The 26,363-nt window shown below is 30.8% G+C and overlaps 2 protein-coding genes across 5 annotated transcripts in view; one reads left to right on the top strand and one right to left on the bottom strand.

Annotated features, from left to right (window-relative positions):
• The window catches only part of LOC107074268 (glutamate receptor ionotropic, kainate 2), a 77,179-nt gene extending 66,176 nt beyond the window's left edge, over positions 1 to 11,003 (top strand). The window contains exons 13-20 of the mRNA XM_089170902.1: positions 446 to 550; positions 4,101 to 4,358; positions 4,447 to 4,644; positions 4,732 to 4,965; positions 5,106 to 5,262; positions 5,748 to 5,848; positions 6,968 to 7,285; positions 7,542 to 11,003. Coding sequence (XP_089027028.1) covers positions 446 to 550; positions 4,101 to 4,358; positions 4,447 to 4,644; positions 4,732 to 4,965; positions 5,106 to 5,262; positions 5,748 to 5,848; positions 6,968 to 7,285; positions 7,542 to 7,634 — 1,464 coding nt within the window. The 3' untranslated portion in view covers positions 7,635 to 11,003. The remainder of the gene's footprint in view (positions 1 to 445; positions 551 to 4,100; positions 4,359 to 4,446; positions 4,645 to 4,731; positions 4,966 to 5,105; positions 5,263 to 5,747; positions 5,849 to 6,967; positions 7,286 to 7,541) is intronic.
• Positions 11,004 to 15,150: 4,147 nt separating this feature from the next.
• Positions 15,151 to 26,363, bottom strand: part of Sesn (Sestrin) — a 133,692-nt gene continuing 122,479 nt past the window's right edge. For all 4 annotated transcript variants that reach the window (XM_089170879.1, XM_015335526.2, XM_089170878.1 and 1 more), the window contains 6 exons: positions 23,511 to 23,681; positions 19,844 to 20,026; positions 19,524 to 19,764; positions 19,172 to 19,437; positions 18,129 to 18,503; positions 15,151 to 17,478 (listed from right to left, as the gene is read on the bottom strand). In XM_089170879.1, coding sequence (XP_089027005.1) covers positions 17,392 to 17,478; positions 18,129 to 18,503; positions 19,172 to 19,437; positions 19,524 to 19,764; positions 19,844 to 20,026; positions 23,511 to 23,681 — 1,323 coding nt within the window. In that variant the 3' untranslated portion in view covers positions 15,151 to 17,391. The remainder of the gene's footprint in view (positions 17,479 to 18,128; positions 18,504 to 19,171; positions 19,438 to 19,523; positions 19,765 to 19,843; positions 20,027 to 23,510; positions 23,682 to 26,363) is intronic.

The raw sequence follows: 26,363 nt of genomic DNA, 5'->3' as shown, positions 1-26,363 counted from the left end.
ATTAATATGAGACGCTTGGATTTATTATTAAATATTGCTTATAATATTATTGCTTCTTTAAATGATTTACCTGACGAACAAACCTAGGATCCTGAGAACGATCAAAGGAGTGGCAAAAAAAAAGGTTTGACAGGAAGTAGATAAAATTGTCTAAAGCACATGCACGTTTATTGAAAAAAAAAAAAGCAGCAATGTTATTAATTGAATTTATTTTCCCTGCAACATACACACACACACACACACACACACATATTTTTGTATGCATTTTTCTTATTCTTTTGTATTTGAATTAGACGTAGATCAATTTATAGATGTCGTTTGTTAATATTTCTATGTTTTATACGAATGGATTAATCAAAGACATATCTTATAATTTGAAAATAAATAATTGTAAAGTTCTTGTTAAATCTATTTTTTTTTTCTTTCTCTCTTCTGCTTTTTTCAGAAAGCTGATTTAGCAGTGGGATCAATGACGATTAATTACGCACGAGAGAGTGTCATTGACTTTACGAAACCCTTCATGAATCTTGGAATTTCCATTCTATTTAAGGTAAGAACGAAGTAAAAGCACGTGCTTTTATTTTATTCTTTTTTTTTCTTTTTCAACTTTTATATTGTCATTTGATCTTTTTGAACGTCGAGTATGGGTAGAGTTTATCTACTTGGAACGAATAAACGATTACTTTTGTTCCACACGCCATGAAAGAGTCGTATTTAAAGAAGGAAGGAACCAGTATAAACCAACCCTTTTAATCCTAGCTCGAGCTCGCCATTGGAAATTGCATCCCGCGGCTAAATCTCATATTTTTACTTCATCCGGATTTCCGCATTGTTGATCTCGCTTCTTGATTTCTTTTCCTTTTTTCTTTTTTTTTTCTTATTCAAATATCTTTTTACTTTTCAAGCTTGCCAATCCATCATCACTCTTATCTAAACATACTCCGTTTGTTTATATCTCTTTTTTACTTCTTTTCATCAATACCCCACTTGCGTTTAAGTATTTCATATATACACCGTATATATGCATTAGACGTTATTTACTTGCTCTCTCACTTCAATCGCTCCCCTTTGTTTCCTATCTTTTTATTTCCATCTTGAATACGGGCTCAACCCGCATGTGAAGAATATTAATTGATGATCTCTTTTTGATTCTCTAAAAATGCATCGTCGTAGAACAAATACGATTCATGTTTTATCCTTTTGTTTTTCTTTTTTTTTTTTTTTTTTTTTTAGATGAAAAAGAAAGAGAGAGAAAAAAAGGGGTATGAAGTATCCACTTCCTTTCATGAATACTATTAAATAGAGATTTGTCAAGAAGTACACATATATACATGCATATACATAGGTAGGACATGTAGAAAATATCAATCGTGAACGCATCCGAGTCTAGGATATGAAACGCTTTGTTAAATCCTTAATGAATGAACGCTTTCTATCGAGTGCACCGGTGCATTCGCGAAGCTCCTCGATGCGACAGTAATATTCCGTGCACTAGCATGAATTCGAGAACCGTATGCACACGTTTCGGTTACTCTCGATGCACGTGTCGCCGGACTAATTAATGGTAGGCACACCTGATGGCGCATCGATGATTTAATAAACGATCTTTGTTCTTTCCTATTGTTTCGGTTTTGCAAGCAATGACCATTCAAAAGATCTAACCCTTTCTATCGATGTTCTTTTTTTCCTATTTTTGTATTTTTCTATTTTCTATTCTCTTTTCTATCTTGTACTCGTCTCTAGAAATATATATATATATAGATATATAACAAGAACGCGTTTTGGGTGCGCGCATCAGTTCCGAGCAATTGGAATCACTTTTGTTTCTAGGTTCGTTTCATTCTCTACTTCGTCTCTTTCGTTTCTTTCCGTCTAACGGGAAATTCACTCGACCATTCCGATAGAATTTACGAGAATTAGGTTCGCTCTTATTTCTTCTCCCACTCTATACCCTATACCTTTACACTTTTCTTCTGGATTCCTATCTTCTTTTCTTTTCCTTTTTTATTTTATTTTTTTTTTTTTTTTTTTTTGATAAAATTCTTTCAAAAGAACCAAAGATAACGAACTCTGGTAAAAAGTCAAATGAATTGTCAAAAATAAGTTACGCGACACAATTTTGATATTTTTTTTTTTTCCAATTTACATATATTCGTTTTCCAAGTAACATCGAAGTAATTACAATTAATAGCCTTTCCTTAATTATGTAATCAAGTGTTGGACCACGAGTACCACCTACGTCATCTAATTAATGTTAGGTGACTAATTAATTATAGTTAATGTTACTCAAGAGATGTGGTTACTCAAAGTGACCTTTAATCATTTCCCCTTTAACATCAATTACCATTTTCCAGGTGTCTCGTCTAACTTCCTTCCCTTACGTGGTAGTCAAATATTTCCAAGATAATTCCTCTCTCAATTCAAACATTGTATTTTCATTTTTGAAACGTAGATAAACATTTATTTCGCGATGCACCTTTTTGTAAAAGAAAAAAAAAAGAAGAAATTTCTTTTTTAAAATCACGCTATTTTTTCGTACCTCTCTCTCTCTCTTTCTCTTTTTCGACTTAAATTTAGCTCCAACCATCTGGAAGGATTCCTCTTTTATTCTTCAACATTGTATAGTACCTTTTCCTTTTTTCCATTAAAAGAAGAAACTAGTGGTAAATTTTGAATCAACCGATTCTATTTGTTCGCTGATGCGTCCGCGAGAACCAAGCATCTGCTTTTATCCCGGACCTTCTAATATTTTAAGAGATGGTACTGTGTTATTAGGTCACACTTAAAATACTTTCAAAGACGTATTAAGTTATATGGAGAGTATCGTCATCGAACATATTTGTTACCCTCTTTGTTCTCGTTCCTATTATTCATGAAACGTTAAATTGTCCTTCTCACTCTCACTCTCACTCTCTCTCTCTCTCTCTATCTCTTATTCGCTTTGTCTTCTATAATTGTATCGTATAACGTAGGAATCGATAATAGAGAAGTCACATTTAACAAGTCAATTTACAATGCCCTTTTCTAGATTCTCTATAAACAATTATATTTATTAATTAATATTATTATTACACGAATAAGTTTCATGTATTATATTTGTATATATTACCTATATGTAATAAGAAGATAATAATGAACCTTTGCGTTTATTTCCTTTGTGATATAGATCAAAGAAAATTAATCTGTTACGAGGATGCATAATTATCGAGCTAAGGTATTCTCTTTGATCACATTTACCTATTATCATAGGTATAATCTATCTCGGTGATGAACGACCTTTGTTCTGCAGTTTGCCAAAATTGAAAACTTAATATTTCGTAATAATATTATCATTTACTTATCTCACATTTCTAATGAGCTTTCCTATATATTGAGGATATATATATATATAGGTTTTGAAATGTGAACTCTAATACAATTATTCGGTAGTGCGTTCGGTAAAATGTTTACACTCTATTTAATGAAATTCAATCTTTTTATTCGTTTTACCTTCAATTTGCAGATTGTCTGTATTGTTCTGTATATATATATATATATATATATATATATATATAATTTTTTACCAATATTCCAGAAGACGTGATAAAATAAATTAATCTTTTATTCGTTACATAAAAATAATAAATTATTTTTTATTAAAAATATATTTATATATTTTATTTTATATATTTATATATTTATATATTAATATTGGTCGGTATACCAAACGGGAAAAGACCACTAGGTAGACCGACACGTAGATGGGAGGATAATATTAGAAGAGACTTATAAGAAATAGGATACGAAGACCGCGAATGAAAGGATCGCGCTCAGGGATGCGAACAATGGCGGAATTTGGTATTTACGACAATGAACTTCCGAGTTCCTAATGCCAATTAATTAATAATAATAATAATAATAATATATTTATATATTTAAGGATATATATATATATGAAAAATAAAAACCTATTTTCAAGTTATTATTGCAATGTTAAAGTTTAATAATAATGAATAATACTTGTCTAAGAGAATATTTGTTTTTCATTAATCACGCGTTTCGCATAATAACTTGAACCCTTCCGGGGAAGATATTTTTCTTTGTTCTAAATGGCTCGACAGGTGCCAACCAGCCACCCTGCGCGACTATTCTCGTTTATGAATCCTTTGGCGATCGAGATTTGGTTGTACGTCTTGGCAGCCTACGTTTTGGTATCCGTGACGATGTTCGTCGTTGCAAGATTCAGTCCTTACGAATGGAATCATCCTTATTCTTGTCACGTCGGCCCAGAAATCATCGAAAATCAATTTTCTCTGTCGAACAGTTTTTGGTTCACAATTGGTACACTTATGCAACAAGGCAGCGATTTAAATCCAAAGGTATCTTTTATTCATATTTTTTTTTATTTTATTATTATATTACATAAAAAAAAAATAATGTAATAATTTATTTGATTACATTCACTAGGCAACCAGCACTCGCATAGTCGGTGGTATATGGTGGTTCTTCACTTTAATAATTATTTCATCGTACACGGCTAATTTAGCGGCATTTTTAACCGTCGAAAGAATGATCACACCCATAGAAAATGCCGAAGATCTTGCAAGTCAAACTGACATCACTTATGGTACTCTTGACAGTGGTAGCACGATGACCTTTTTTAGGGTAACTTTATTCATTACTTTGTTATTTCTTTGGATAATTTATTATAACGATAAATAAGAGAGTGTATTATAATTTTAATATTAATAGGATTCGATGATCGAAACGTATAAGAAAATGTGGCGTTTTATGGAAAATCGTAAACCATCCGTATTCGTGCCAACTTACGAGGAAGGAATTCAACGAGTACTTCAAGGAGATTACGCATTTTTGATGGAGTCAACTATGTTGGATTATATCGTACAAAGAGATTGCAATCTCACTCAAATCGGTGGTCTTTTGGATAGCAAAGGTTATGGGATAGCTACACCTATGGGTAATCAAAATTGCTGATTCTTTTTCTCTTTCAAATGTCAAGTTATTTCTAAAGAAAGATAAAACAGTTATGATAGAAATAAATCTTAAGTGTATTATATTATCGAAGTCACGTAATCTCGTAACACGTTTTCTTCTAGGATCTCCTTTGGCGGGACAAAATATCTCTGGCGATTTTGGAACTTCAAGAAAAGGGTGAAATTCAAATGTTATATGATAAATGGTGGAAGAGTCCTGGTGACACCTGCATGAGAACTGAAAAAGGAAAGGAGAGTAAAGCCAACGCTTTGGGTGTCGACAATATAGGTCAGTAAAGAAAATCTTTTACACTTTGTTCTTATATTCTTTTCTGTTTCTGACACAGATCATTATTATTCTTTATATTTATCAAATTGAAGCATGTAAATATTTATTTCTTGCCTTTTATATAACAAAATGATTCGATTTCGATTGAAGGATTTATTGTATTCACCGAAACGAGTTAGAAAAAAAATGTAAAACAAATCACAGAAAGTTAAAAAATGTATTCGCAAAAACATAGCCAAACTGAAGCATACATTTCAGGTTTATCAAAACCCTTTGGGCATTCTATAGATTTTGGTTTCTGTATATTGATTGTAGTATCATATATTTCCAAGGAATACTCGATTTTATTTGAACTAATCATTTACGTCATCTATAGTCAATTTTATCGTTAACCTTATTTTTGACACTTCAACGTGAAACTAATTTTCCAATGTTATTTTTTCGATGTAATTACGGTATCCTACGAATTTTTTGTTCCTTATTAGGTGGTGTCTTTGTCGTTTTACTCTGTGGATTGGCATTTGCCGTGCTGATAGCAATCTTCGAATTTTGTTACAACTCCAGAAGAAACGCACCAGCCGAACGAGTGAGTCAATTTACATACAAATCTATAATTAATTCAAAACTTTATTTATACCTTTTGTTTGTTTTTTTTTTTTTTTTTTTTTTTTTAATTCTTTAATCTATTATTTAATATCATTCATCTTTATCGTATATTTGAATTTTTCATTTAATTAATTATCAATCAACCTAGATTTTCTCGTCGATTGGTTTACAACAAAAAAAAAAAAAAAGAAAGCAAATACGTGTTATGATTTTCATTGAAAAGTCGTTGATTTTCAGTAATCATTGATAAACACAGACAGAACGTGTCATTAATCGAACAAAAAGAGGGGAACGATATTATTATTAATCGGGACTTCGGATACATTTGGTTTGCATGAAATTTTCTCGGTTTTGTGTTTCATCTCGACACCACGAAACGACCGACACAACACTATTTCTCTCTCAGCATGAACTCATCGTCCATTGAAGCATGTCAACCGATCTTCAGTGTTCTACGTTCCAAAATAGACGAAGGTCCGTTCAATAATAATTATTATTATTATAATAATAATAGTATTATCATTTTATCGGACGTATCGTGAAAAATATTATGTAACATTTTCTTTTAATAATTAATTATAAAATACAATATATATATATATATATATATATATATATATATATATATATATTTTCGAACTTATTATAACACTTTGCAGACGGTACAGACAGTGATCTACATTCCATGAATGAACAAAAGTTAAAAACGAAAAACCATAATCTAACATCAGTGATGAATTTGATTTTTACCAAAAAAAAAAAAAAAATGACTAATAAATCAATGTATATATGTAATCGATCAATTTTATATGAACAAAATGAAGATAATTCCAATGAAGTTGATTAACACACGTTCATATTAGGGTGAACCAAAAGTTCGTGTATTTATTGTGTTGTTTTAGATAATGCTGTTTTATAAAAAATATAAATTTCTAAAATATTCATTTAAAAACGTACTAAATTTAGATTCACCCTAATAACTTACAATTATACATTTATTCACGTGTAAAATAGCGACCGTCTGGAAAGTATTGAAACGAAAAAAAAAGAAAGAGAAAGAAAATAAATCTAAAAATAGATAAATGATTGTTAATCATAGAGAGGACCAATAGCTATGCCTACCTGCTCGGGTTCTCTACAGGGTATTTCTCAAACTGTGCAACAACAACAACAGCAACAACAACAACTTCATCAACAACAACAACAGCAACAACAACAAACGAATCAACAAAATCATCAACAACAACAACAACAAGAATCGCTTTGCTCAGAAATGGCTCGAGAATTATGTCGTGCCTTGCGTTGTCACGCGTCCTCACGACGTCGCCGTGCATGTGAAAAATGTTCGACACATGTAATCGGTTATCCGCAGGATAATAATCCCACTGCCACCCCCATCAACGGGATGAGATCCCAGGTATACCTAGTACAATTTCTAATTACACATCAATGTTTAGATTAACGTGTACTGTCAATCTCGCGTTTCCTGTTCTGATGACAATAGAACAACTCTGACGATGACTAAAACGATGACTATGACGATGACAGAGTATCGATTCTACGAAGATTAGAATATAAATGATTGATGAATCCAAACGATACAATTCTACACACACACACACCACACACAAATTTCATTCTATAATAGTATTATTATTATTATTACTTTACAGAGAAGCAGCCTGGGTGTACCTACGGTCGAATTGCAACCAGCACACATTCATGCGCATCATCATGCATCGCCGCACGATTATGATGGCAATTAAGAGCTAAAACGCTCTGAAAACTATAGACGAATCACACTAGACTAATCCGTTAACGAGTTATCGGATCAGAGGACGAGAGATATCAATTCGATGATTCTATTTTAACACGCGTTCTCTTTATGTGTCGTACTACTCGTTCTCTTATTCTCGTGTGTCACGGTTATCGATCCACGATTCCTTATCTTTTTATTTTTTTCTTCTCTCTTTCCTTCCCTTTTTTCTCTGTCTTTCTCATTTTGTTTTCTCGGAGAATAGGAAGGGAGTTTAAATACAACACCGCTGCACAATTCTTCTCGATAATATTTGCATTCGGTAAATCCGTCGACTTACGTACGTTACGTCTTCTACCTCTTTTGTAAGAATAATCAAATAATAATAATAATATTAAATAATAATAATAATTATTATTATAATCAATGAAATGAAAGCGCGTCAGTTCGGGTTTATTTGTTCTTTTTGTTGTTCTTATTTTTATTTATACTTTTTTTTTGTTCCTTTTTTCCATAAATGTATGAACATCCCAACGACGTTGCATTCGCACACGAACGAACTAACGAACTCGCTGAAATGACAATGAAACGTAAGAGAGATAAAAATGAATTATTAGTTGATTTAGAATTAATGTATGTGATTTTATTTATTTGAAAATGTGTAGTATACGGATAAATTATTTTCTTCTCGCTTCGCACAAATTGAAAAATATACGGTGCACTAGAAAAAGCGAGAGGTAATGAATAAAAAAAAAAAAAAAGAAAAAAGAAAGTAAAAGAGGGGATTTTATATAATAGAGAAAATATTATTATTTATTACATTAGATATATATATATAGATAGATCAGAATGAATATTTATGATTTAGAAAATATCCTTTTATTCTCTCTGCGAATTCGTACGTGTGTATGTAATATCTATGTACACTACACCACCAACACCAAAGTTATTACTATTTTACCACAACCATTCACCACACCACTATCACTACCACCACCGTTTCCAAAGTGTTCGTGAACAAATTTTTGCATTAAATATATCTTTAAGGATATCACATTCAACTTTCTTCACCGTCTTGTAATATTTACATAAATATAATAATAATAATAATAATAATAATAATAATAATAATAATTTAAAAAAAAAAAGAAATTAAACAGACAAAAAAAGAAAAAAGAAAAAGAAAATGCAAACGTTGTACTCTCAGAACTATTTTGTGCACATGATATGACTTTGCAGTCATAATAAAAAAAAAATCACCCACGATTTTACGAGAAATAGGATAACAAAACAACACACACATACATATATATATATATATACACACACATACAAGGGACAAATGATTTATTTAGCGACGAGATGATAGAGTGGTACCCTGATCTCTCTCTCCTGTAAATATTTACGGTGAAAATAAACGAGGAAGTAGACGACGCAAGTATTTTACTTATAAGAAGATGAAGATGTGAAGAAAAATAAAAAAGGAAAAATAACGAGCGAGAGCATATATATATGTGTTAGCGCTAAACCCAAGTACAAGTTAGACTTTTGGTGTCATATAAAACGTACTTATGTATTATAATAAGCAAACTAGATGAACGAATAAAAATCTAAAATGATGATAAAAATAAATCATACGTTGAGCGTTTCATACTTCCCGTATATATCAAATTTGGAAATAAATGTGAACAAATGGAAGAAGAAGGTAAAGGCATTGTATTAATAAAAATAACAAACTTATAACAACGTGAATGGGTGATATAAAAATAATCCACACACCCTTTTCTATAACATACCTACCCCATCACCACCACCACCACTACTACAATAAGGAAATGTAAAAAGTCATTGAATATTTGTGTGTTGCTTTTTTTTTATATAACATCATTTATTAAGGGATAAAATAAATGACAAATAACATATCACTTATATGAAACTATAACATTTCTTATATAGTATTCATTATTCATTATGATATAAAAGAAATCACATCACATACGACCCTTCGCGCATGGTTACCATCGCTCCTACTCGAATCGTCATTCATACCTCGCGTTTTTCAACGTGTCGTTTATTTTGTTTCATTATTTGTTTCTTTTTCTGGGGTTTTTTTTCTTTTTTTGTTTTTTTTTTTTTTCTTTATAATATTTTCTTCAATACGTTTATAATGCATTTTGTATCTGTTTTTTTTTTCTTCTTTACTTTACTTTTCTTTTCTTTTTGTTTTTGTATTTCGCGCGAAGAGAGCTGACAAATATAATAATAATAATATTAATAATAATAATAATAATAATATTAATAATTACAAATATTACGAAGGAAACAAATAATAATAATACTAATAATCAAGCGACAGAACGATGTGTAGTAATAATAATAATAGTAATAATATTAATAATAATAATAATAATAATAGTAATGATGATGACGATGACAATGATGATGATGATGATAAAAATAACAAAAATCGAACGGGAGGAATACACCAGAGTTTTCTTGTCCTTGTTTTTTTTATAAAAAAAAAAACGAAGCTCATCCTTAACCCCATGATTTGATTAGGCGTGGACCGCATAGCTTAATCGAATCATTAGAGTTGAGATGACATTTTGGAAGTAGCCTCAATTAATTTACTCTGGTTAAAATATATTTTCTATATATATATATATATTTGAAAAATGTGGATGGGAAGAGGACCGATTATAAAGAAAAAAAAAAAAGAAAAAAAAACGCGAACTATCATAGATCGAGATCGAATAGAAAAAAAAAAAAGGGAAAAAGAAATGTGATGGAAGTGTGGGTGATGGTAAACTGGAAAAAAAGACCATAATGGGACTTAAAGAAAGGTATCGACAAATAATGAATTATTTATCGAAAAGATAAAACTACTACACTACACTCTCGATCACTTTCAAATCAACGATTTGAATAACACGACGAAGGATATACAAAAAAAAAAACAATACGTATATATATATATATATATAACGATGTTGAATTATTTAAGCGAAAAATACGCGAAATACGATTTAAAAAAAAAAAAAAAAAAAAATGTAATTACGATTCGAGCATGAGCGATCGTGACCCTGACGATTCTTCTCTCTAATATAATATAAATCGACTTATAATCTTAGAAGGGTCTAGTCAAATCACTTGAATTATCACACGATCATACTCGATACCACCGGTGGAGCATTTACAATATTTTTTTTTGTTTTTTTTTTGTTGCAAATATGCTTTTTCTTTCTTTACATTACGACGACTCTCGCGGAGGCGGCACATTCTTCTCTCTCTCTCTCTCTCTCTCTTCACAACACGATTAGATTTTTTTTCTTCTTCTTCTTATTTTTTTTCTTTTTTTTTTTTTTTTTTTACAATAAAATCCTAGTACATAGCAGAAAAATATTGCGAAATATTGAATACACGTGTAATTAATATTAAAAAGAAATTCAATGTCTTTTTTTTTATATTCAATGTATTTTTTAGATTTATTTCTATTTAATGTTAAAAAGATACCGAATCTCTTTTTTAATAATAAATACCACATGTAATCAATATTTTGCAATATTTTGTACTACTAGGGAAAGATTCATAATTAAAGTATCAGAAAGTGGTGATAATACATATTAGGACATATTGAATCTCTTTTTTAATAATAAATACCACATGTATTCAATATTTTGCAATATTTTGTACTACTAGGGAAAGATTCATAATTAAAGTATCAGAAAGTGGGGATAATATAACGATAATGATGATGAACATGTAATGAGATGGTTATTTATCTCAAAATATTACAATCCAAACTTTTGACTGATTCTATTATATATCATCCCTATTTTTATACTTTTTTATTTATTTTTTTTTTTATTATTATTATTAATAACGAATCTCTCATAGTTTCGAACGAGAGAGATACGTTGCAGATTTATTTATTTCATTTCATTTCATTTCATTTCGTTCTTTCTTTCTTTCTTTCTTTCTTTTTAGTTCTTTCTTTCCATTTATAAATGGTAACGTAACGAAAAAGAAAAAGAAAAAAAAAAAATACATAAGCGAAATGTGGGTGGTGTTTCATCGACGTAAAACTTTTTATTCGATGATCTTTTCAATCTTAAGAATTGACCGCCTCCTCCTTCTTCTCTTTCTCTCTCTCTCTCTCTCTCTCTCTCTCTCTCTCTCTCTCTTTTCAACTCCCATTTCACCCTCTCCCACTTAACTCTCTCTTTTTCTTTCTGTTTTTCTCTTCTCACCCTCTATCTCCTTTTATCTTCTCGTTTTTGTTACTAAAAAACGACGGATTCGTATTTTTCATCTTCACGAGTCTCTTACACATATATATATATATATATTTTTTTTATACATATACATATATATATATATATTTATATATTCATATTCATATTCATATTTATTTTGTAATATTTTTTGACTCCACTTGTTCCGCGCCTTTTCTAAATCATTCGCATCTTTGTATTTTTCTTCTTTTTATTTTTTTTTTCTTCCTTTCATTTATCTTTCACTTTCTCGCCATTATTTTTCTTTCTCTCGCTCTTTCTTTCGATATTTTTCTTTAATTTTATTTTTTATCCTTTTTTTTTGTAATTTTTTTATATTCTCTCGCTCTCTCTCTCTCTCTCTCTCTTTCTCTCTCCTTCAAATCTTTCACTCTTATCATACGCACACACAAAACACAACACAACACAACAATACACGCATACCATCTCCTCTCATATTTCTTTTATGAGATCAATTCGCACATGGCGAACATATATTTTCCTTCGTACAATTTCTATACTTTTTTTTTTTATGTTCTTTTTTGTTTTTGTTTTTTTTTTTCGAATTTTCGCAGTAAAACGAAAAAGATTTATTTTTGTGTGTTTTTTCTTTTTTTTTTTTTGATTTCGCATTTTTACACGAAAACTCGAAAATATATCGAAAAAAAGTCTTTCTCTTCTTCTTCTTCTTCTTCTTTCTATTCTACACCCAATAATTTTTTTTATTCTTTTTTTTCTTTTTTACACGTCGATCGCTTTTCTCTTTCGGTCTACAAAAACAATTGGATATTATTATTACGAATAATAATTTGAGAACATTGAAAAAGCATCGATCGATTAGAAAGAAGAAAAAAAAAACGTATACAAGAAATTTCATGTGAAGAGGAGAGGTTCGAAGAGATATTATTTTTAATATTATATTATTAAAAAGAAAGAGAAAAAGACAAATTAAAATATATATATATATATGTTATACAGATAAAATGAGAAGACAGAAAGAAAATAGAAAGTGAGGGGGAGAAGGGAATAAAGCTTCATGTAAAAATGGTAAAAACGCGCATGTTTTTTTTTTTTTTTTTTTTTTTAAATTACTAAAGAAAGACAAACGGGAGATGTCACCTAGTTTGATTCGATTAAATTAAATTAATTAATTAATTAATTAATTAATTGATCATTTAAATCGCATTTACAATCACGAGCCTCGTTATCATATTTAAACGGTACACTTTAAAACGCGAAAGAGATTAGACGAATCAAATGAAGAAAAAAACAAAAAAAAAAACAAAAAATGTAAGATTTAATTATTAAATAAAAATACTGACGTATATATATATATATATATATTAGTCGACGATCTCACCTAAATTCTTTCGAGATCTAATAATTAATAATCGCGAAAGTTGAACTCAAACCACTTTGCCAAAAGTATTCGTTTGAATGAACAATTAATCTTTGGAAATTAGTAAACAAGTTATTACAAATTTATACAAAAATACGATCGTATTTACGTTGAAACGTCGAGTATGATATTAAAAAAAGAAGAAGAAGAAGAAAAAAAAAGAGAGAGAGAGAGAGAGAGAAAAAGAAAAGCAACAAATTACACAAATGTTGAGAATAAATAAATGAAATCAAACATGAAAATATATAATGAATAAGAAGTCAATAATTTAAAATCACACCGTACAAAACCAGCGTTACGTATAATAAATAATTTTTCTTTCGAATGAAAATGTGAACGTGAAAATGAAAATGAAACGCGCATTGAATAATTTAACAAACCACGTGTAACACGATGATATTTAAAAAAAAACGTAATCTCGATGGGGGAAAAAGGGGGAAAAATAGAGAAAAATTTATGGGATTTGTTGTTTCAACGTAAAAAGAGACAAACAATACGCACACCATACGAGTGTGTGTGTGGTTGTGATTTGATTTTAAAATACGTGCCGAGAGAGATAAGCATGAAGAAAACGATCGTGGTTGTGTTTAATGATCTCATCGTTGCTTTCCAGGCGCGTTATTAGCGCCAAGAGCGAGAGCCACGATCGAGAAATAACGTTTTTTATTTTTTTTTTTTTTTTTAATTTTCTTTCTTTCTATTTGAAAAACTCTCCAAGTGATATGTAGACGCCGTTTAAAAATCGATCTTTTAAACGGTATCGATGTTGGTCGAAAAGCTTTCACCTCGCATTCATTCTCTTTTATTTTTCTTTTTTGTTGTTGTCTCTATGTTTCGTCTCGATGTTTCAAACGAAAGAAAGCTGGACGATAAACTTTTTCCAAACAAATGTTCTTATATCTTTCTTTCCTTCCTTCCTTCCTTCCTTCCTACCTTCTTTCTTTTCCTTTTTCATTCTGTTATATCGTTGAGAAAAAATGATTTCAAAAATTGCACGAATGCGAAGACGATTGCGTGCTAAAAATACTATTAAAACTGTTTGTTAAAGTCTATTTTTAAAATGACTAAAAACTATCATTATATATTGATTTTTCTTTTTGTTCGCGTGAGAAAAATTTGCGATCCAGCGATCTATCGATCTAACGATCATCCTAGAAACGCGAAATTTGTTTTACGTTGTTCCAAATCGTGTTATTAGACGAGAGAATATATTTTAACACAAACACATTCTTCTCAAACACGATTTAGAGCAAGTACATCATTACATTGTTAATATTATAAAGAGATGTTTGTTAATATTATTACAAACGCTACATTAATCTTCAAATATTATTCCTCTTGCACGTATAATACGGACAAATATCTCTTTTCTATCGTGTACACTTTCTTTCTCTCTCTCTCTCTCTCTCTCTCTCTGTCTCTCACACACACACTCGTTACCTTTCTCTGTCTCTCTCTCTCTCTCTCACACACACATAATTTCATATTCTCTTTCTTTCTTTTTTTTTTTTTTTTAATCTTTTTATCTTCTTTCCTCCCTTTATGTTGAACGTAAATAACGAGCGTGCGTATATATACGTCTTTTCTCTTTGTGTTTGTATTCTTGCATATATTCTATATTTTGTTTATTATGTATGTGTTATATTATCTGCGCTTTTCTGTAAATTTACGCATATTTGATAGTTCGTACAAGGATAATATAATAGTGTAAGTCATGTGCGTGTATGTAATGCATGTATGTATGTATGTTTGCATGTCCCCATGTGAGTATAGTATGTGTGTATTAATGTTTGTTATATAATATTTATATGCCATCACAGAACGTATATTTCGCGTGTATAGTTTGTGCCACGTTTTTTTTTTTTATTTATTTATTTATTTATTTATTTATTATTATTATTTTATTTCTTAATTCTTCGTGTATCATAAAACGACTTAATGTGAAATTTGATTTGTTAAAACAGCCTCTCCGTTCTCTCCTAACACTTTCTTTACTTCTTCTTCTTCTTCTACTTCTTATTTCTTTTTTTTTTTCTTCTTTTATTATTATTATATTTCATCTCTTTTTACTTTAATTGCACCCTAACGAACGTAGCGAGAGATTATATTATTTAGATTTGTCAAAATTTTGAAAAGGTGATTAACAAATTTCATTACGTTCGCATAATTATTTTATCTCTCACTTACGATGTAGGATAAATCAATTGTTTTTTTTTTTTTTTTTTTTTTTTTAAGATACTTTCCCATTTTACGAATTATCCAAATTGTTCTTTTTTTCACTTTGTTTTTTTTTTCTTTAACAGGTTGAGTACCACGTCAGTCATAAGTGACTGACATTAGACTTTACTAGGTTCAGGCCGTGTCAGACGTCAGTGCCTGACACTCAACCCTTTCGTTTTGCCACACGTCGGCCTGACAAAGATTTACCTAAAAATTCGCGTGACACTCAACGTGTTAAATGATCAGAATACTTTTAAAAATAATCATTGTATTAATATAATAATTAAAATTTCCAAATTGAGGGGATGAATCATCGATGAATCGATTCAATCAAATGAATTGATACGAAATAAATTCGTAATAGATGGGAATTATCTGTAATATTATTATTATTAATTGATTACCAATCGTAAAAAGATATGAATAAAATTTGTCATTCAACGAAAGCTTTTCTTTTCTTTTTTTTTTTTTCTTTGCCCAATAAAATTTCGATGATACTTTTTTTTCTTCAAATGTTTCCCCTCTTTCTTTCTTTTTTTTTTCTTTCTTTTTTTTTTTTTCAATTCAACAAAATTCCAGGCCCCCCATCGAATTAATAATTTATCTTTTTTTAATCGTTTGTTCTATCTAATTTTTTTTTTTTTGTTTTGTTCTCGTTTTATCGAGCCATGGAGAATAAAAAAATAATTTTAAAAAAATTTCTACGGCGAACCTTTTGACACAGAAAAAAAAATTATTTACCGCCCAAAAGATAATGAAAAGAAGTATAAACTCCTTTTTTTTTTTTTGCTTCAATAATAATAAAAATATTAATAATAATAATAATAATAATAATAATAATAATAATAATAGTTTTCTTTTGCCGCAGCCTCCTACGCTAACTTTCATCGCTCTCTCTCTCTCTCTCTCTCCACTCACACTATTTCACTCACTCTCTCTCTCTCTCTCTCTCTTTATTTATATATATATATATAGAATATGATTGCGAAAGAAAGAACTAGAAAAAAAGAAACTATACAGCCGACGTTCGTTTTGCCGCCTAATTATTACATGAAAATATGTAAAAATACAAGTCTTTCTATATTCTAGAATAATAAAATGATCGATCGAATAATCTTTCTTCTCTTCTCTTCTCTTCTAAATCTTTTCATTTCCGCTCTTTGAGCTTACCAATCGTCCTTGTAATAATCTCTGCCTATGTTTTTTTTTTATTTTTAATCTATTTTCTTTCCATCTTTCTTTCTTTTCGTTTCGTTTCGTTTCGTTTCGTTTCTTTCATTTTTCTTTTTTCGATTTCACAAAATGACGAAGAATTAATAATAAAAATTCTCAATGAAATCTTTTTAGAAAAACGTTATCTCACTATTTGATTTTTCGAGGCGTTTTGCTTTGTCTTTTTTTTTCTTTTTTTTTTTCTTTTCTTTCTTTATAGGTCATCAATTCAAGGACGACAACAAGTTAACAAACGGAGTTGACCGATTGAAAAAAGACTTTTGACAAAAGTTTGTGTTCTAATTTGTATGTGTGTGTTTGTGTATATGTGTGTGTACGTGTATCGTCATTTTTCAAAATTTTGCGTAAATAATTTTCATAAGTAATTATTATTATTAATATCAGTAACTCACGTTTGCTTGTTTCTCCTTTTAGTGACACGTGTACAAAAAAAAGCCTCGTTAAAGCAACACGCGACTCGAAACGTATAAAATAATAATAATAATAATAATAATAATAGTAATAATAATAATATTAATATTAATAATAATTAATTAATTAATTAAAAAAAAAGAGAAAAAAAATAAACAAATGGACGAGCCGATCTCAAAGGGACAAGATCAGCCAAGCGAACGAAGGGACCAGAAATTGGACTACTTCGTTTAGGTCATATATCTCATAACTGCACGTAAAGCATACAATAATTCCGCCTGCATGCGTGCTTCCAATATCATCAAGTTCACGTGCACCTGTGAACAACGAGATAAATATATTGATTTTCATATTATTTATATGTGAATATATATTGTGTTGGCAAGAAATTGGCTTGCATCAAATAGATAGCATTATGTTTGTTTCGTTATTATTTTGTTAATGTTAGAATTTTTGTTTCTTTTGAGGGGGTTTGGTACACTTTTAGATTGCTATAGAAACAAATCTCGCGTGTAATTTTTGAATAAACGTAAAAATAAACAATTGAATTTTATTAGACACACTAGACAACTGAAATTACTTTTTTGCCAATTCAATATATTTTTTGTTAATAAAATAATATATAGTTCATAAATAATGAATAAGTTTACTGTAATAATATCACGTTATTTAACATATAAAGATATAAACCTTTATTGAGTGAAATTGGTGTGAGATACGTAAAATAATGTTACAGAATTTATTAAATAAAATGAACAAATCCACCCACGTTGGATTACTAGTTTCTCGACTGATCATTAAAGTCAAACTACGTGGGCACGTTTAATAAAAATGAATTTGATGACCTGTCCGGTGGAATAAAAAGAAAAAGAAAACAGAAACCATGTACCATGTGTTGGCACTCGAGAAAGAGGTAATTGGAACCCGTAAAAGGAAAAGAATAAAAAAAAAGCAAATATCAGCATACCTTTTCACTGTGCTTGAACTCCCTCATGACACGATCATAATCCTTTTTAGTAACGCGTTCCGGATAACAAACAGCACTCTTGATAAATGTTTTAAGACTTCGTTCGAGCAATTGATTAACCTCGTTGTAATCATAATCGTCGTGCCTTATACCAAACATACATTGTATGTAATTCCATATTGCTCGTCTGAAACGAGACGTGTCGACTTTACTGTGCGTACCCATCGTATAGTACGTCAGATTATAAGTCGTCTTGAACTTGTCGTCGAGAAAATTGCCAACGTCGTTGTAAAGTCGATTCACCAAGGAGTAACCGTGGTCATCCCAGGAATAGTCTTGCACGCGGAAGGTCGGTATGTCGTTCAGTTGACCTCGCTATAAATAAAATAGACCCAATGATTTAATGGGTATACGGGGTAGAAGTTCACAGATATTTGCGTACATTTCATTTTCTTATGGGTTCATCATAGAAAAAAAAAAAAAGAGAATCGAATTTTAACACTATACCGTCCGCACGTTTAATTTAGATTTTTTCATGTCACACTGATGGAACTGACTTACATAATTTTGGTTCTACAGTTTTAAATACCACGAAACAATCATCGAGATGTGCTTGCGCGATAATTTCCGAATAGTATCAACGTGAAACCACCGACACTTATCCGATAATTTTTGCATGACACCAACGTGGAGAGATAAGAAAGAAGTCATTTTATTGACTTATTATTCTATTCTTCTTTATTTTCTTCCGCATCAAAGTTAAACGATACGTGAACGTTGAAATATTCATCGTTGAGCAAGGAAAAACAGCACGGTCACATCACCGAGAGATAAAAAGGGGGAGAAAAACTGATGTATTCATCGTAATCCAACCTTGGAATATTTTTTTGACATTTTTGGATACTTCAATAAGTTGCTAACGATATTTGGCGAAGCGTGATACGTGAACGTAAGAGAATCGGGATGAGTAAAATCAATAAAATATAGTATCGAGATAAGAAGTAAATATGACATTTTGTGATCATCAAAATTGGATATAATACCTTGGCAAAATCTTGGTATATAAAGGAAGGATCTTCGATGAAAAGGCCGATATCGGAGTCAAGTATCATGCTATTTCTTTGAGGTGCAGCCGCCAATTCGGCTGATTGCGTTTCAACCGTTTCAAATCTTTTCGATAATTCTTCTTGCGTTATTTGATAAGACTCGGATTTTTCCGAAAGCCGTTTCATTCGTTCCATTAATGTTTCAACGCCGACCTCTTGTTCACCAACTATACTAGGTGACGATGGAGGAGATGGTACGTTTTCTATAACACCAAAAAAACAAATAGGATTATTTTTATTGAATTAAATGTAAAGTTTGTAAATATTAATGTGTTTGTAGGAATCTTACCAGTCTTGCCTTGGCCATTTGGAATTTCCTTGGAATTACTAGAAAGTTTTTCTTTGGCAGGTGGCACTTTATTGCTATTGTCCTGGATATTTTCCTTATAATGGTGACCCATTACGTTATCCAATTCTTCGTTTATTCCACAAGAGAATACGAAAGATGACAACGAATGAAAATGGGCCAAAAGAACTATCGCGTGGACTACCTCAGCCAATGACCAATTGTCCGCACCTTTGGTCAATTTCTAGAAGAAGAACAAAATATTAAATACCCAAAAAACAACTCTCTTAATTTTTTAATAAGAAACATTTCAAAATACTTACCTCTATGTGTTCTTTACTTAAAAGCCATGGCCTGTGAGCTAGGATCTTATTAATCTCATAAAGATCTTGAAGTTTTCGTGGTATCGATTTCAAACCTTGAAGCCAGGAAGGTTGACCACCCTGTAGAAGAAACTCTCCTTTCTGCAGGTTAATCAGATAGCTACACTGATGCCTACCTGCGGCCTAAAATTAAAACATACACAAAATAAAATTATATTTGATTACTTATTCCAAAAGTTAATGAGAAAACGAATAAACAGGAAGACAATATATGATAGTATATGTAAGTAAAGAAACAAACAAAATAGTAAATGTGGAGGTGAAGTTGGAGGAGAGAGAGAGAGAGAGAGGAATCAAAAGGTGCAAAAGGGTAATACGAGCACGCGCAAACAAGACACGTGTTTACCATGAAAACTCAACGGACCAATCGATTGTGGAATACACGATAAGCGATAAGAGATGACAGTAGCTATATATGCACGCACACATATACAGTATGAGTATATACAAACATACAAATATGTCTACAAATACTTCGAGTATAATAGATATATAGATATATGTACATAATGTGTAACTCATAGCGAAATAATCAGACACCACTCTTGAAATAATACATTTTTATAATTTTTGTAATATGTATACAACGATTAGCTTGTTATATATGAAGTATGTATATAGAAATGAAAAAAAAAAAAAAAAGAAAAATACATGAAGAAAAATTATTTCTTTATATTGGAAGAAAGATAAGGTGATAAGATTTTCTTTGTGAAAATATAAAAGACGCATTTTGTAGAGAGATCATGGTAAAATGTGATGAGTTTATCAACGGCGTTATACATATATATAAAAATAAAAATAAAAATAAAAATAAAAATAATAATTTTTTTTGAACAAATATATAAAACTTCTTCTATAGTTGAAATCGATTCAATTTTTCTTCACGTTATTTTATACAATTCTATCTGTAGTTTAAATAAGATTTTCTAGATCACTTTGTGACAAGTACGATAATATTTCAGATAATAGTTAAGATATAAAGTTATAATTGTTTAAGCAGTCTGAATATTTCCATGACTCATTGTACCATCGCGTGACCTCGAACACGTAATATAGCGTCGCTTAGGCTGGCAAAATAGACGAGTATACTACGAGGAGGAGGAAGAGGAGAAGGAGGTGGAGGTGGAGGTAGAGGTGAAGGAGGAGTGTGAGTATCGATATCGAGAAATAATATTGATAGTACATCTCGATATTACTTTTATTAGATGGTATCAAATAATCAGCGCAAAAATACGTGCAACTTGACGGCGACCATAAAAGGTCACTATGTTGAATTGTTTGTCACTCGAAAAAATACCCTCCTATTCACAAATTAAAACAAAAACTTTATCAAATATTTCGACACGATGACCGATACAAAATATAAATTATAGAAAATAATTATTTTCTACCTGTTGACGAACCAATGAAAAGGCTACTAAAGTTCGATAACTTTTATCCGCAAAAGTTAATTGTTCGATGCATACGAAGATTGAAATGCATATTAATCAGCAGCCAGTTGCAATTGAGCGATGGCATTTCTCAAACAAAATCCCCCATGCATTTTTTTTTTTTTTTTTTTTTAAAGAAAAACGAAGTAATGAGATAAATGATAGAAATAAAAAAAAAGAAAGGACGATTGCCAAAGCAAGATAGAGAGTAACGAATCGAATGTTTACCGGCGATTAAGGTGTTTTTCAGATATCTTATCGCTTATCGTGTCTCTTCGTCTATACTCTTACCCTCCCTCCCTCCCTCCCTCCTCCTCCACCACCCCCCTTTCATTTCTTTACATGTTTATCCTACTTCGAGATAAAGGTGTTTTTTGGTCGATCAATTTTTCGTCTATTTTCACGCAAGGTCTTACAATGACTTACATTATTTGTTTTCTTTTTCTATGGATTTCTCATTCTATCGCGTTATTAAATTAATACGTTCCGTGCCACGTGTACCACCGATGGTACACATTACCATTAGACAAATTTATTCAATAAACTGAAAATATATGCTTATAACAAATTTAATTCTGTAAAAGAATATTTCTATTAAAGTATTGATGCATTAGACAAAATGCAGTATAGAACAATGCACATATGTCATATTTACAATAATTAATAATTACATGTGTAATGGTTGATTTTGTTAAAACAAAATTAAATGGCCTGAATGACAAATCAGGTAAAAAGAGGGCTTGTTGGCACGAAACGTGTTATAAATTTTTGTAAAAAGTATCATTCTCTTGTTTTCTCTCTCTCTCTTTCTCGAAAATGTTTGTTATTGTTTGTTAATTCTTACGAAAATCATTCGTAACACGTTGCAACGTTACTTAACAATTGTTCCTAAGGTAATAGGAAATTTACAGAATACATTAATGTTCAATTGAATTTGATTTGCTTAAAGAAATGTTAATATTATTTATGACATTTGTTTCTTTCTTTTTTTGTTGTTGTCATCGTAGGTTATCGTTGAGTTTACGGGAAACGTGAGAGTACAATAGTTGTATGCTAAAGCATGATGAACTTTGCACTGAAAGAGAAAGAGAGAGAGAAAAAGAGAGAGAGAGAGAGAGAGAGACAAGGGTATGCTACTATAGTGAGCTAAAATTACTCTTTTATCGTTATCTTGGAAAATGGAAACTTCATATACACTTCTAATGTTTGCATGTATAAAAATATATGTAAAAAAAAAAAAAAAAAATATATATATATAACTTGACTTAAAGTAAATTCATTGAAAATATAAACGAACAAAGTGTTTTCCACGTTTCATGTCAAAATTATATTTTCAATCGAATTGCTAATGGAGATTTGATTTATTTCAAGGAAGAAGAAATGGGTATATTTCATTTCTTTCTATCAGAGAAAACGTTTACTTTCGATTTCACATAATTCTAAGTAGAGTTTCTCTTATTACTCGCAAAAAAAAAATAATCCTAGTACGTATTCGTCGAAGAAGAAAACGTTGATTATATTTTATTCTAACAAATCGGCCACAAGACATACAAACACACACACACACATATCCCAACAAAACCTAATCTTTACAACACGAAGAACAGCACATATTATGAAACTGTCGATGCATTCATTCGGATTTCTTGATAAACTTTGACACGAATGACCCGTAAAAGCTCATCTAACAACTATTATATCAACCGATGAAAAATTTATTTAAAAAAAAAAAAAAAAAAACACAAAAGTCAATAAAAAAAAAAAACCAAAAAAAAATTACCTAACTAATATGAGTTGAAAACATTGTTCGAGTATTTCCAACTATACTTGATGAAAATGAGAAATACTTTTGTCCAATGATAATCCAAATGTTCTTTCCACTTTTATTATTTGCTCAAATTAAATTAGAGAGAGAGAGAGAGAGAGAGAGAGAGAGAGACCCTTTTTGAAAAGATTGCTTTCAATTACGTAAGTATATTTGTTCATTATCTTAATCGTATCAACGTTTGACGTATTAACTTCGACGATCGTACACGCATACTTTTCTAAAGATGTACAACACGTATTTGAAAATGATCGAAATATATATACATGTAGGAAAATAGGAAACAAAATGAAACAAGAAAAAGAAAAATTAAAGAAAAAAAAATATATATATATATATATATTAGACTCACCATAATAGCTATGAGATGTCTGTAATCGTAGGGTAGTGGTCCATCGCCCCTTAAGATGAAATTTTGGGTTCGAAGGAAGTGATCTAAATACAAAGGATGCGACGACATTACCCTGGAAACATGGTCCAATCTGTTGTTCTGAAGGAAAGCATCCATCAACAATATACGTGTCTGTAAACAAAAAAACAAAAGAACATTTTTTATTAACCCATATGAAAACAATTAATTAAATATCTACAAAATGTAACTAACAACAAACTAACGAACAAATAGTTATCGATAATAAATTGGACAGAAATCTCGTCGGAGGAAACGTTCGTTGATTTAATACAAGGTAAAATACATACTTCAAAAAAAAAAATATATATATATATATGTTATAATTTTCGCGTTTTATTAGATAGCCAAAGATATCTCGATCGTTTCCAATTTATCGAAAAATACCCTCGAGATAATAATAAATAAATTCGAGACAAGATTGTCGAGAAATAAACGAAGATTTTTTGGTCTGATGTTAGAAAAAAAAAAAATAAAATACATTCAAAAGATGTAGGATATATTAGAGGCACCATGTTTTATGAGATTAATTGCATAATCTTCTTATTTTGTTCATTTTTTGCACGACGTAAAAAAAAAAAAGGGACGGAAGGAGGTTTCCGGGTCAATTCAAATCTTCTCTCTTTCTTTTTCCTTTCTCACTTCTCTTTTTGTTTCTCTCGTAATCGGATGTTTGCCTTGCATCATCTGCCAAATAAACGAGGGAACTTACGTGTATATATATATATATATATATATATATATATATAGGGTTGTGTGTGACAATATTTCTCTCAACGTGTTGTTGTTGTCTCACACACACACACGCATACGTCTCCTCAACTGTGAAAGTGAAGAGAGAGAGAGAGAGAGAGAGAGAGAAAAGGAAAACAAAATCTTTGCGTGTTCTAAGCCAATAAAAAATGACCTTAAACTTTCACGTTTAGATCGTGAGAGAGAAAAAGAGAGAGAGAGAGAGAGTATTAAAAAGATGACGCGAATAGTAGTCAAGTTTGCACGCGAGCAAACTACACATACACACACACACACATAACAAAAGTTGTCTTTTAAATCACGTGCTGTCAAAATACGAACACATTCGCGCATAGTCAAATTAATTATTCTAATTAATTAAGATACGAATTATCTTTGATAATCTATTAGGAAGGAAGAAAGAAAAAAAAGGACATGAGAAGTAGTTAGCGGATAATTTTTCGCGTGGCCGTGACCGACACGAGTAATATAACCTTGTAACAGGTTGCCAACCCTACACAACACGTCGTCGCACGTGGAATCGAACGCAAAAGGCACTTAGCTTGGCGCCAACTTTCTCTCCGTCTGACGAAACGACGAATCCAAGTTTAGGAGAGGGAGGAGAGGGCCCTAGGTAACCACCACCACCACCACCACCACCACTACTGGTACAAAACGCGTAGGTGGGATTGGTAATCGAAATATTTTATTCGTTCGAGATCGACGACTAGAATAAAATTCTATCGAATGTCAAATACTTGTAAGAGAATACAAAAATTTATCGATGAACCTAAACGATTGGATATTTGTATATAAAAAAAATAATAATAATATAATTATTGGGGTTGTTTTATAGGATTGATCGAATCGATCGGATTGTAAAGAGAAAGTTTTTAAAAAGAGAGAGAGAGAGAGAGAAAAATGTACTATTAGAAAGAAAAAAGATACGAACTCGATCAGCTGGCACGGATTTGACTATGAAGACAGGTGTTACTGAATTAACTCGTGGAGGCAATTTGGCTGCATCTTCGGAAAAGCTCGCCAACAAAGTACCGTCCTTCCGAGAAGAAGCGTCTTTCCTTTGGCAACATATTCTGGCAGAAAGCCCGTACGTGCGTGTGGCACATTGCTTTAAAGTTTCGCACGCACTCACATATATATATCTATCTATCTATATATATATATATATATACATCTTAACGCACGCGTTTCTTCTACCACCACGATTCTTACTATCACAACAACATAACCAACTAACCATCATCATCATCATCATCATCATCATCGTCACTACTACCATCTAACCAATACCATTACCTCCTTGTCCTCGTTCAAAACTACCGTACGAGAATAACTTTGAAGATGAGGGTGGAGCCAGGGGGGGGGGGGAGGGAGGACGAGTTGTAACTTCGAGAACGATCACTCAACACACAAGAAGCTCTTCTCTCCTTTCTTTTCGAAATTCTAACCACGCGATAAGAGATCTATGGAGAAGGATTAACGAGCTTTACTTCTCTTCTTTTTTTTTTTTTTTCTTCTTATTTTCCCTTCCATTTACTTTTATCGACAATTCTGATAAACTTAAAAAAAAAAGATATTTCCTTGACAAAATTCTTGAAGTACCTTTAAACGATTTTTACGTTTGAAGAAAAAAACCAACACATATATTCGTAACTTCGTAACATATACTAAAAAGTTTTCAGGTATAATATCCATTATCATCATCATCATTATCATCATTCGTTAATTCATTCATTCATTCATTTACTGGAAAAATTTGATTTGAAAATCCTCTCTCCCTTTATTTCGAGACTCTTTCATCTTTTAAAAAAAAGAAATTTACCAAGTCTGTTTTATCACTAAACGAATAACTCTTATTTGTCGCATACCAACCAACCAACCAACAGTCGCGTAAATACGTTGACCTCGGGGAACACGCGATATCTCTCTCTCTCTCTCTCTCTCTCTCTCATTTTGTCCATTTCGCTCGACAAACATTTTCAAATTCTCGTTGAAAATTCCTTTTGAGATGTTTACGGAATTGTGTGTGTGCCTCCTCCTGTT

The sequence above is a fragment of the Polistes dominula genome, unplaced genomic scaffold (assembly GCF_049000335.1).
Source record: "Polistes dominula isolate Pdom_NZ unplaced genomic scaffold, Pdom_raw_medaka contig_79, whole genome shotgun sequence".
Classification (NCBI taxonomy): Eukaryota; Metazoa; Arthropoda; class Insecta; order Hymenoptera; family Vespidae; genus Polistes; species Polistes dominula.
The sequence above is the reverse complement of the archived record's forward strand: the minus strand, read 5'-3'. Positions and strand labels throughout refer to the sequence as shown.